Raw genomic sequence first — 13808 nt, 5'->3', positions numbered from 1 at the left:
ACATACACTGCGCTGAGTCTCACTGAAAACTCCACTCTAGCACCACACAAAACAAAGCTCCTGGGCATCAGCCAAATGAACTGCACTGTACTGGCTTTAACTCTCATTTGCCCAGATTGGAAGTGTGCTTCAGGCAATGCTGCTTTCCAGACAGCTGGAAGCCTTTACCCGAATATTATTTGTGTTTTCGTCCATTCACGAGATGTAGACATTTGCTGGCATTTATTGTCTGTCCCTAGTTGCCCCCTTGAGAAGTTAGTGGTAAGCTGCCTTCATGAACTGCTGAAGTCCATGTGTTGTATATAGTCCCAAAACACTGTTCGGGGGGTAACTGCAGGATTTTGAAGGAAAGGCAATATATTTCCAAGTCAGGAGAGTGTGTAGCTTGGAGGGTACATTCCAGGGCGTGCTGTTCCCATTTATTTGCTGCCCTCCTCTTTTTGGCTGGTGGTGTTCACGAATTTGCAAAGGACTGTCAGAAGAGCCCTGGTGACTTTCTGCAGTGCATCTGACAGATTTTGCAGACATCTGGACCCTGTCATGGATTCTGAAGGTCATAGAGTCATAGTCACAGAGTTATTCAGCATGGAGACAGGCCGTTAGGCCCATCAAATCTATCCTAATCAAAAGCACCAAACCATACTAATCCCATTTACCTGTGTTCAGTCCATAGCTCTGGCATTTTAAGTATTCATCCAGACGCTTCTTAAAGATTGCGAGAGTACCTAGCTCCACCACCCTCTCAATCAGCATGTCCATCATTCAATTCCAAACCCGTGTAATCTTCTGTCTTGAATGCTCTGGTGGCATCACATTGGTACAGTAGCTCAGAGTGTTAAGATGAAACAATGACAGATGAGCCACAATGGGAGAAGGAAGATTGGGTGAGGAATGAGTGCAGTGCTAGTAGAGGTAATAACATGGAATCTTTGAAAGAATATATTCAAACAGTGCAAGATAAAAGCACCAGTATCCTGAAATAACAGTGCCATGCACAGATATACCCTAAACATTAAGGTCAGTAATGTGGGCATGGTGGCATAGTTCAAAAATGGGCCACCACCATGTGTGACACTGAGGCAGCCTGTGGCCAGATGCAGCAAGACCTGGACAATATCCAGGCTTGGACTGATCTTTGTTATACAAGTATCAGGTAATGACCATCTCCAACAAGAGAATCTGACCATCTTCCTGTGACATTCAATGGAAAGGCTTGCCACTGAACATGTCACGATCAGTAACCTAGGGGTCGCCAGTGACAAAAACCAAACTGAACTAGACACATAAATACTATGGCTGCAAGTGAGGTCAGAGATTAGGAATCCTGCAGTGGGTATCTCAGCTCCTGTCTCCCCAAAACCTGTCCCACCATCTACAGGACACAAGTCAAGAATGCGGTGGAATACTCCCCACTTGCCTGGATGGGTGCAGCTCCAACAACACTCAAGAAGCTTGACACCATCCAGGTCAAAGCAGCCCGTTTGACTGGCACCACCTTTTTTTCACTCCCTCCAGCACTGACGCACATTGGCAGCACCGCTTGCCATCTACAGGATGTACTGAAGCAACACACCAAGGGTCTTTTGACAACACCTTCCAAACCCGCAATCTCTACCATATAGAAGGACAAGAGCAGAGGCTACACGGGGACACCACCAGCTGAAAGTTCCCCTCCCAGCCACCCTGCATCCTGACTTGGAGCCACAACAGCCGTTCCTCCACTGGGTTAAAATCCTGCAACTCTGTCCAAAGCAGCTTTTTGGTCTGCTTGCAACACATGGGACTGCTGTAGTTGAAGAAAGTGTTGTGACGGTGACAAGGTCAGCCAGCTAGATGTCACAGAATCTGAGTTCCCTGAGTGGGGCTGTTAATTGGTCCAATCAGGGAGCCCTGGCTGACAGATAAACCCAGGAGTGTCAGACATCCTGACACTCTGGGAGTTGACTCTGATGAGGCTATACCAGAGTGAAGGACTTCCCACATGTCAATAAAGGGTGGCATGGTGACAGAATACCAGCCTCTATAGAGTTATTTCAACCATCACCTTCTCAGCACAGTTGGAGATGGGCAACAAATGTTGACCGAGCTAGTGATGTCCCCTTCCCATGAATGGGTGAAAAAAGAAAAGTGATTATGTGACTGTACAGGTTATGCAGAGGCATCTAAGCAACTAACTAAACCTAGACTATAGAAATCTCGCCTCACTGATAATCCACTATAAAACCACTGGGTCATTGTAAACACCCATGTCCCTCGATCTGTCTGGCCTGTCTATCACTCCAGATCTCTGGTTGACTCTCAACTGCCCTCAAAAAAGGCCAGGTAGTGATGCCAAAACTTGTTGTAAATAAAGCAAACAGAAGCGTCACAGGGCAGCAGAGTTCCAAGACCACCTTGTCAAGGGAAGCAGGGATAGGCAATAAATGCTCACTTCGCCAGCATCATGAGTGGTAGATCAAAGTGTGCAGAGGACACTGGATGTATGTAGAGGGATACAGTGAGTGGGCAAAGTGGAGTACAATGTTGGTTAATGGGAGGTCATCCATTTTGGTAGGAATTACAGCAAATGGTCTATTATTTAATGATGAAAAATTGCAGCACGCTGCTGTGCAGAGGGACCTGGGTGTCCTTGTGCATGAATCAGAAAAAGTTGGTTTGTAGGTACAGCGGGAACTAAGGCAAATGGAATATTGTCCTTCATTGCTAGAGGGATGAAGTTTAAAAGCAGGGAGGTTGTGTCACAGCTGTATACCAGGAGTACTGTGTACAGTTTTGGTCTCCTTACTTGAGAAAGGATGTACTGACACTGGAGGGAGTGCAGAGGAGGATCACTAGGTCGATTCCAGAGTCAAGAAGGTTGACTTATGAGGAGAGATTGAGTACACTGGGACTTTACTCCTTTGAATTTAGAAGAATGAGGGGGGATCTTATAGAAACATATGAAATTTTAAAGGGAATAAAATAACTAAAATCAAAGCAGGGAGGTTGTTTCCACTGGTGGGTGAAACTAGAACTTGGGGACATAGCCTCAAACTAGGGAGGAGCAGATACAGGACTGAGCTGAGGAGGAACTTCTTCACCCAAAGGGTTGTGAATCTGTGGAATTTCCCGCCCGGTGAAGCAGTTGAGGCTTCCTCATTGAATGTTTTTAAGGCAAAGATGGATTTTTGAATAGTAAAGGAATTAGGGGTTATGGTGAGCAGGTGGGTAAATGGGGCTGAGTTCACAAAATCATGATCTCATTGATGGTGGAGCAGGCTGGAGGGACAGATGACCTCCTCCTGCTTCTACTTCTTATGTTCTTATGTCACCTGCGTTCTGTAAATGAACATTTGATAAAATCTTCTTTGCCTACCTTGGCACTGGGCTTTCAGTTGAACAATCTTTTCCACACATCTTTCTGAGCTGTCACTCCCATGTGAACCTCTCACACAGCTCAGTGTCTTTTCTTGTGTGCTCTGCCATCCAGTTGATGCTTTTTCTTTGGTCCTGCCAGCCCCAGCCCCTGCAATAGTCTCTCTGTCAGCTGACTCCTCGTTTTAAGGTATGCCTGGTGCTGCTCCTGGCATACTGAACCAGGATTGATCCCCTGGCTTGATGGTAATGGTTGAGTAAGGGATATGCTGGCTCATGAGGTTACAGATCGTGCTGGAGTACAATTCTACTGCTGTTGATGGCCCACAGTGCCTCATGCTTGCCCAGTTTTGAGTTGCTAGACCTGTTCCTAGTCTAGCCATTCAGCATGGTGACAGTGCCACAAAACACGATGGAGTTTATTCTCAATGTGAAGGTGGGACTTGTCTCTACGAGGACTGTGTGATGGTCACTCTTTCTGATACTGTCATAGACAGATGCATCTGCTGTCAGCAAATTGGTACGGATGAGTTCAGGTATCTTTATCCCTCATGATGAGCCCACTAACTGGAGGCCAGTCAGCCTGAGGTCAGTGATGGGAAAACTCCAGTTTGGGAATTGTGCACAACCTTAATCACCAGTTGGAAAACTGTGCAAAATAAACGGCAGCTCGCAGGGACCTGTAAAAGGCAGATTGTACCTGAGCAATATAGAGTTCTTTGATGAAGTAACAGAGAGGGTTGATGAGTGTTGCGCTGCTGACGTTGTTTAATTGAGCTTTCAAAAGCTGACTGATGAAGTGAAGCCAGTAGGGTTAAAGGGACACTGAAGCAAAGGGAAACCACAGAGAGAAGCAGTGAGCAGTTATTTTTTAGACAGGGAGCAGTGTTGTCCTTCAGGGAGTTGGTTTGAGAAGCAGTGTCTTTTTATCCTTTCTTCCATGGCCATGAGTTGGACCTGGATATACAACGCATCCCTTTGGATGATCTGAAGTGATTAATGTCATAAACAGTGAGGAGTGCAGGCAGGAGAAACAACAGGTTCACATGGACAGACTGTTGAAGTGGGCAGACACCCGGCAGATAGATTCCTTTCTGAGATCTCCACAGCCTTCTGTGGCTGTCCTCTGAGCAGCTCAAAACTTTGACCTCAGTGCCGACTGTTTGGAGTGCTAATGGCAGTCCCTCTTGTTATGCACCTGACCAGACTAGACCCCCTCAAAAGATATTTAGAAGGTAGCCTAGACCCTAACTTTTTCTGATTTGGAAGGCTAATGTAAGGTGCTATGTTCCAGATGCAATTTGATTGGTCAAACTACTGGACGTTAAGCAAAACACAATTTATTCAAACTCTACAGTTAAAATAGAACAAAAGAAAGACGAACTTGGAAAAGCTTAACTCAATGGAAGCTTACAGAAGCATAGATTATTTAACCCCTAAACAGCAACAGTTCCAATATAGTAACATCCCAAAATCACAGCGTTCACAAACAGCAAATTCAGAAAACAGGTTTTGTCTCACATGCAATCCAGCAGCCCAGGCAGAGAACCCCCAGCTTTTGGCTGTAATTGACAGAGGGAAAAACAACTTCCACTTCTTCAAGACACTAACAACAGCTGCTGTTGAAAACTAAAAACTAAAAATCCCTGGTTCTGTGGGTGGGAGTTTGACCACACCCATTCAGACGGCTTCTATTGTTCTAGTTTTTTAAAATAAAACACCCAAGGCTTCACAAGTTGTTTATCTTCCTCGCGACTACTTACCTCCACTCTCTCTCTCTCTCTGAAAGAAACCAGGACAAAATACATCTCTTTAAACCACAGCATCATCGCACTCTGTTGTTTGTGATGACACACTCTTCCAATCAGGGTGGTGATAGAACTGAAAACCAAACTTCATTTTTCTAATAGTTTATTACCCAAGTTCCCAATAACAATCGTATGTGATGAACCTACATCACACCACCTGTCAAGAAGGACTTCACTGGCAAGGAAATTCATTGAGAGGTCCCGAAAGGTGTTGTAGAAATATAACTCTAAATCTGTTCTTTGTTGTGGTTGACTCAACAATCACCCTGGGGCAGTGATGACCTTACCTTAACTCCATGGGTTTCACTGATCATTGATTGAGTGGCCCGATAATTCTGATTGTTGTAACATCCTTGTTAATTTGGCAATCTTCTGTGCGTTTCTCTGAGTTATTTGGCAGGTCTCCCCTATGCCTTGTGACAGACAGTGACATTTTTCTTTTTAAATAAAGGCATCTCTGTCAGATTCTATTTGTGTCTCTTATCAATGAACCCTACAGTTTGCCTCTGGAAGAATGATCCCAAGTGTTATCGAGAGGTGTGACGTTAATCACTGGTGATGTGCTTGACAACGACGTGGATGGCACATTTTACAACCTGTTATGCTGGAGAACTGTGTGATAAGATTGTCCTTGGAGTATTGATGCTGTCATGGCCCAGCTTACACAGTAAGACATGCCCCAACGCAACTCCCCAGAAATCGTAGAGACATTTATGGAAATTTTCCTTTACTGAGCATTCAATAGGTCATATTGATAGGGAGTACTCAGCAGACTGTCCTTAGGGGACTGCATGACATCTGTAGTTTGAACAAAAGAATGCCCCGTGCCCCGTCTAGTGAAATTGCCATGTTCAGTTTATGGTCAGGTTTCTGATTATATTCTGCACATCTCATCCACCAAGTGATGGGAAACAGTTGGTGCAGCTCGGGAGGGAGTTTCAATCCAAGAGGAAGGGCAGAAATGGGGGGAGGCCCATATTTTCAGATGCTTTATTTTGGAATTAATTTCCTCCTAGCCCGGTTCTGTGAGCATCTGGAATACAACTTGTGATACTGGCTCATTCTCGACATATTTGGGAAGGAGTCAGACCGGTGCACAATCCGAGAGGGTGTTGGGGATTATGGTAGGAATGACCAGGGAATGCACGGTGCAGAAAGAGGCCACTCGGCCCATCAACTCAGCACTGACCCTCTTAAGAGCATTCAAGCCTATCCCCGTAACCCTGCATTTTGCATCGGTGCCAACCTCTGTGCCGCCCCAAATTTATTTCTTTAATTTTGATTCTGGCCTTTTCTGCAAACCCCACAAAAATTGCTGCATGATTAATGGGTGTGCCTTGGGTTGCCTGGAACAGAGCTCCGGAATTGCCTCATATTTCTTCCTTTGAGATGCCTGATGTTGTGGTTCATCTCAGCATGCTTGTGTGCAACAGCCTGGGTCGGCATGAGCTTTTTGTGACATTAAAGAGGCTGCAGAACCATTCATTGTTCTGTCTCGTAACTTCAGAGGGAGTGATGCAGGCGCAAGCAACGAGGTTCCTCCTGCACGCTGGAGATCGGTGTGAGTCCACGGAGCCGCTGAGAGTGACTGCTGTGTGTGTTTTTGTGTTTTCCCCTCTCCCCACCACAGGGCCGCTGCATTAACTTCACGCGGGTGAAGAATGAAGCCAAGCCCACCAGCTACCCGATCTACAACAACATGAGGAACGCGGGGCCTCCTCCCATCTATAGCCCCAACCTGAGCCCTCCTGCCTCTGCCACCCCGTCGCCTGAACCTTCGCCTACTCCGTCGCCGACCTCCTCGCTGCCTCCACCGCCCCCAGGACCGCCACCCACCCGGGCCCCTCCCCCGTCTCGCCCACCACCCCGCCCTTCCTTCTGAAGCCACCGGGGGGCGCAAGTCGGGTGGCTAACCCTTCGTTTCTGTGGTTGATGGTGAAGGGCACCAAAGTGGGACTGTGTTAAGGCTCCCTGCTGGCCCAAAGGAGATTCTTCCCTTTTGTCAGTTTTTTTTATATATTGCAGGGTGCCTGCAGCAAAGCAAGCTCCAATCCACACTGTAATATCCTTCTGAACATATGCCGGTTAAAGTTGGCATCATTGCCTTAAACTCGATCAATTGTCGCTTTTAAGTTGTGTGATATATTGATATTCGGCAGTTACCATTTTATATATATCCTTATTACATTTTTAGTATCTTTCTGCAACTAAAAACAAGCGGGAGACCCAACATCAAATGGCACGTTGGGTTTTGAGCAGTCTGTCGAGGAGATTGGTCGTTGAGTTTCTCCCTTCTCTCTGCACATGGACTGATGAGACGGTGGGGATGGGGGCGTTGATATCTGTTGCTGATTGTGTTACCCCCTTCAGTTTGAACGTTATCTGTAACAAAGGCTCTCGTGCCATCTCCTCACTGGCATGAGCTGTAATGCAGCGTCCTGTTTGTATTGGGGTGGCAGGGGTTACCGCCCAGTGATGTACACAGCACATATGTTGTGGCCTTGAATCCCAGTGGGGTCCTGCTCTCAGTTGGGGGCCTGTGTGTGTGTGTGTGTGTGTGTGGAGGGGGAGGGGATGGTAGGGGGCAAGAGGGGGTGTTCATTTTTCTTCAATCGGGACCCACTTTGGCGGCTCCTCACTGGGATGGGGGCAGGAGGACATTGCCTGGCACGATGAAGGAGCAGCTGCCTGGAGGTAGATTGCCCCATTTAAGGGTTATCCACTGTTCCCCCCCCTCCCCACCTCTCTTCCTCCTGTTCCCCACCTTCCCCTTCCTCCCACACCAATTCCAACCCTGTCTCAAATAGCAGCTTGGTCCAAGGTGGGAGATGGTGGTCAGGGGTGGACATAAGGAACTGCAGGCGAGGTCAGGTAGGCACTGGGTTAGGGGAGTGGGCTCCATTCAGCCAGCTCGTGATGCTGACCTCCTCAGAGTGACTGGGTTGGGCGAGGTGACCATCCAATGGAAGCAGGTCCCTCAAGCTGCTGGGATAATGCTGGTCCCTGACCAGGAGACATACAGGAAGCTTGCAGGAACACTACTATGCATCATCCCTGGGACAATGTTTGGAGGATGGGTAGGCTACGCAGGTTCGTGCCTCCCACTGACAGACACCCCACTGCGGCTCCAGACGTCACCCATCTGGAAGGGACCTGCCCATTAGATCCCTTACTCATGTTCCCCACGAAGACTGAGGGGAACGGGAGGCCAGAGTGAGATGTTACACTTGTCCTGCACCACCTTGCAAGCAGCCGGAATCAATCTGTGTCCCATCTGTTCACCTCAATGCCACCAAGCAAGCATGGGGCAAGGACATAGCTGTCTGGAAACAGATGAGATTTTTGGAAATGCTCCATTATCCTGGGGAACTGATGGACTTCAGCAGGAATTCTATGGAATGGGACTACTGAGTTGAAAGCCTGAAGATGTGGACATCTTGAGGAAAAGCTTACTTGCACTGATTGTGGATATCACGCCAATCTATCATGATGTGGCATCAGCAAGGCTGAAAAAAAAAACAAAAATTGGAGACTAAACAGATTCAATTCAAGAGACCTTCCTGTTGACAAAGTGTTTGGGAGCAGGACGCATCCTTCTATATGGATTGACCTCAACGTCTCCTTGGGTCCCAAACTGCTTCACCTCTGGAAGCAACAGGAACAAAAACACACAGCCCTGGTCGTTTTCCAGCTGCAGCTGTTTCTTCTCATCTTGCCTTCCTTGTCACCCACCACCTGTCAAAGCCTTGGTATCATTGCCCCTCTCCTCCATTTGAGGTGGCAGGGAAAGTTTTTTGGTGAGACACCTCAATTGGCTTTAGTGTCACTGTCTTGGTCTGTCCTGAATAGAAACATCTTCGGGCCTTCATGATAAACCGAGCTGAAGAGCTTGTCAACCAATGTTTTATTTTCTCCTCAACCTGTTCAGCAATATTATGACATATGTCTGGAGCAGGTGGGACCTGAACCCAGGTCTGACCCTGTGTGTACCATGGAGACAGCACACCACACTGGAGAGAAAACAACCAGATCAATAAGATTAACTGGACAGGGCTGGAAAATCACTTCAAGTTGTTGCCTGAAGCAAATGGACTGTACACAGCTAAAATCGAGATCCTGTCCATTCAGGATTGTGCCTTTGACTGAAAGCATCCTACCTCGCAGATTGCACACAGCTCATTTTACTGTCAGGCAAATTGCTGGGACCTTCTGGAACAAAGAATGCATTATCTTGTGAAAAGTCTTGAAAACATTTCCAGCCAAACCTGGAATCGTTCGAACATGCAGTGTGGTCATTTTTAAGCATGTATTTTCTCTGTGTCTCTATGAACCACCAGAGATAGCACAGCGGGTGCCATGAATGACCTTCCTCGAACCCGTTTATGTTAAAAGTTGATCATCCTCAACAGATCATGGCACTTCTCTCCAGAATACTCACTGGTCATGGGGACCTGAAGGGAAAAGGAAGACGGTATATTGAGAAATGAAATTCAGGGCTTTCTGATGCTCTTCATCGAGGGGGAAAGTTGTTCACATTGCAGCATTTTACAAACACTGTTAAGACTGAACCAACATTTATGACCGACTTCAGATTTGTGCCCAAGATTCAGCAATACTGCAAATGGGAAGCACTTGCAGAACTACCCTGACTGCACCTATTGCTGCGAGAACAAATAATTTCAAGTGATCAGTCGATACATGGGACCTGTTCTCTGCAAGTAACAAGAATTGGTTCAAGCCTTGCACATTTTTTATTTAATTACATGGGAGCCTGGAAATCCTTTCTATTTCCCAATGCAACACTTCGACCAGTCAGAGTCAACTTGCCGACCAGTCAGCAACCTTCTGCAGCATAAATTGGTGTGATTACAGTCATAGAGATATGCAGCACAGAAACAGACCCTTTGATTCAACTCGTCCATGCCGACCAGATATCCCAAATAAATCTAATCCCATTTGCTAGCCCATATCCCTCTAAACCCTTCCTATTCATATACCCATTGTTCAGAATTTGGCATTCTTGTATTTGTCCTGACAAGTGACAAATGAAAAGCTTCCACAATCTGTCAGAAAAATTCATTCTTCTAAGATGTTTTTGCCCCTTTGTTGGCCTGTCCTTCATGAGCAGTGATCCGAGATGACCTAGTTACAGCTCATAATATAAGTTTTCAACAAGAGAAGGTGTGAGAGTCAGAGCAGAATGATCTTTCTGACACCAAGCTGAATTTTGGAAACGTGCAGGTGGCAAAGAGAATTGAGGTCTGAGTAAAGAACTGATCGAACCAGGAAGCACGCAAAAAGTCTTGACTGAAGGAGGGTTCACGGACAGGTAGTTGCTGTTCAGGAGCAATGATCAGAGGAGCCATGCCAGAGGTTGTATTGACATAGCACAAAGATAAGGGAAATTGGCATAGGAAGAAGAGTTGGAGTCTGTATGCGATAGATCGTCAATGATTCATGAGCTGTCATCTCCTTTCTGTGTTGGAGGAGGTCACAGATATGGGATTCATATTTACCCATGAATCCAACAATATAGGTCACACATGGAACCCTGACAACATTCTAGCAATAGCACTGAAGACTTGTGGTCCAGAACTTGCCCCTCCCTTACCCAAGTTCTTCCAGTTCAACAGCAACACTGGCATCTCCCTAACAGTATGGACAAATTGCCCAGGTATAACCTGTACACAAAAAGCAGGACAAATCTAACCTGGCCAATGACCATTAGTCTACTCTCAGTCATCAGTAAAGTGATGGAGGTGTCAAGAACAGCAGCACGGCTCAGCAATAACCTGCTTACTGACTGACACCCAGTTTGGCTTCTGCCAGGGCCACTCTGCTCTTGACCTCATTGTAGCCTTGGTTCACACAAGGACAAAAGAGCTGAGTTCCAGAGGAGAGGTGAAGTGAGAGTGACAGCCCTTGACATCAAGGCTACATCAAGGAGCCATAGAAAAACTGGAATCAGTGGGTATCAGGGGGAAACTCTCTGATGGTTTGAGTCATTCCTATCACATAGGAAGATGGTTGTGGTTGTTGGAGGTCAGTCATCTCAGCTCCAGGACATCTCTGCAGGAGTTCCTCAGGGTAGTGTCCTAGGCCCAACCATCTTCAGCTGCTTCATCAATGACCTTCCCTCCATCATAAGGTCAGAAGTGGGGACGTTTGCCAATGATTGTACAATGTTCAGCACCATTCCCAAGTCCTTAGATACCGAAGCAGTCCATGTTCAAATGCAACAAGATCTGGACAGTATCAAGGCTTAGGCTGACAAGTGGCAAGTAACATTAGCGCCACACAAATGGCATGCTATGATAATCTCCAATAAGAGAAAATCTAACCACCACCACTTGACATTCAATTGTATTACCATCATTGAATTCTCCACTATCAACCATTGACTTCACTAGACTCATCACATAAACACAGTGGATATAAGAGTGGGTCAGAAGCCAGGAATACTGCAGCAGTAAACTCACCTCCTGACACCCCCAAAGCCTGTCCACCAGCTCCAAGGCACAAGTCAGGAGTGTGATGGAATACTCCCCACTTGTCTGAATGGGTGCAGCCCCAACAACACTCATGAAGCTTGACACCATCCAGGACATAGCCACTCACTTGTTTGGCACCATATCCACAAATATCCACAAATATCCACTCCCTCCACCAGTGATGGTCAGGAGCAGCAGTGTGCACCATCTGCATGATGCACGACAGAAATTCACCAAAGATCCTTAGACTGTACCTTCCAAATCCATGACTACTTCCATCTAGAAGGACAAGGGCAGCGGACACATTGGAATACCATTCCCTGCAAGTTCCCCTCCAAGCCATTCATCATTCTGACTTAGAAATAGATTGCCCTTCCTCCAGTGTCACTGGGTCAAAATCCTGGAATTCCCTCCCTAAGGGCATCATAGGAGATGGACTGCAGTGGTTCAAGAACGCAGCTCATCACCACCTTCAGGCAATAAATGCTGGCCCAGCCAGCAATGTCCAGGTCCCAGGAATGAATAAAAAAATGATTGGTGCTGTGCAAACAGTAGTATTATTATTCAGTAAAGGAACCAGAGATATAAAAAAGCATAGGCTTGACATAATTTCACAAGAAGTCTTTCACTTGGCAATGCACTACAATGGCACACATCTTGGCCAAATCTGCATCTGAAATAACACACTCTCTCTCTCTCTGTGTCTCTAAACTGCAAATGGCTTGCTCAGCATTTCCTTTCTTTCTAAAGTCAGATCCTCTTTTAGCACAGCTGTGCCTCTCTTGGTCGATTTGGGATGGAATGTGAGTGGATAGGGGCCTCAGGCCCCACCCCTTGTCAGCTTTACATTGAAAAGAAACATGAAAACCTCACACATTCACACAGAAACAGAGTCTCCCGTGTGGTTTTCTGTCCTCACTGCTAGGTCTCAGAAACTGGAATCAGGAGGCACTTTGAGTTTGCAAGCTGCTAAGTCCCTGTGAGGAGGATGCTCATTCCCTTAGCAGTGTCTGCAATTGTGACCCAACAAGCAGGCGACATCTCCTGGTTACTGCCAGCACTGCACCAAACGATTCTTGCAGAGTGAGCAGGCAAAACCCACACCTTTATTTCTTTTTGGCTGTGTACCAACCTCATTGCCCCTTCAATACATCCATGATGGAAGGCTACGCATGGACCCTCTTCTCTCTCCCTCCCCCTCCTTGGCGTCTACTTTACTGATGACCCGTCAAGGTTTTAGCTGGGGTCATTGCCAGCCAAGTGCAAACTTGGTGCAGGTGAATGAAGTAAGTGTAGTTTGGTGGTCATTGGTTGGCATTGATGTAGTGGGATGAACGGCCTGTTTCAATGTCTTTCTGTATTTAGTACAATCATCCTGGCCGGTGCCAGCGGACCCTTGGCATTTTTCCAATTCAGAGTCACTGGGTTTTCACTGAAAGTGGTCTTTCTCCTTAATGTGTGCCTTTCCCAGCCAATGGCCTCTCTTCCAACAATGGCTGGCGCGACCCAAACTTTGGCTCCCTCAGCAAAAGGAATGTTGAGTTGAAACAAAAAAAGTGAAGATTTAGAATGAATGGGTATGCAGAGCTATGTGGCAGGAGCTGGTGCGACTCTGGTAGTATCACTGGACTAGCACTCCACAAATTCAGGCAAATATTTTCCTGGAACTCACTACATGTAAGAGTGGGACAATGCAGAGACCCTCATCACATTGAGGAAGTATTTAGATGTACACTTGTGATGCCAAGGCAGACAGGGTTGAGGGACAGAGATACAGAAAAGGACCGAAAACAATTGTGTCAGAGAGAAATCAATGTGGTCAGGGATTGAGACCAAGCATTTGAACATGAGAATTGAGGCTCAGAGGATGTTTAGGGGAGTCCAGAAGTAGGAGACACTATTTGCAAATGAAGATTCTCCCATTTCAGATTGACTGAGATCAGGAGGGTTTTTTTTCCCTTTTGTTCCATGAGAAGCTTGTTAGTCTGTGGAATTCTCTTCTCCACGGAGAAATGAAGGCTAATTTGTATAGATTTTTGATCAGGGAGGTAAGGTGAGCTGGGCGAGTGGGGAGGTGCACACGAACAGGAGAGTGGGGCTGAATGGCCTCTTCTCCTGCTCCTCATTGTCCCACGTGGGACCCGTCCTGGCAAGC

The 13808-nt window shown here is 46.6% G+C and overlaps 1 protein-coding gene across 1 annotated transcript in view; it reads left to right on the top strand.

Moving 5' to 3' along the window:
• The window catches only part of LOC109922031 (anthrax toxin receptor 1-like), a 136739-nt gene extending 129462 nt beyond the window's left edge, over positions 1-7277 (top strand). Inside the window, exon 18 of the mRNA XM_048618511.1 lies at positions 6793-7277. Within this exon, the coding sequence (XP_048474468.1) occupies positions 6793-7044 (252 nt within the window). The 3' untranslated portion in view covers positions 7045-7277. The remainder of the gene's footprint in view (positions 1-6792) is intronic.
• The last annotated feature ends 6531 nt before the right edge of the window (positions 7278-13808 follow it).

The sequence above is a fragment of the Rhincodon typus genome, chromosome 40, assembly GCF_021869965.1.
Source record: "Rhincodon typus isolate 14 chromosome 40, sRhiTyp1.1, whole genome shotgun sequence".
In the NCBI taxonomy this organism is placed as follows: domain Eukaryota; kingdom Metazoa; phylum Chordata; class Chondrichthyes; order Orectolobiformes; family Rhincodontidae; genus Rhincodon; species Rhincodon typus.
The sequence above is the reverse complement of the archived record's forward strand: the minus strand, read 5'-3'. Positions and strand labels throughout refer to the sequence as shown.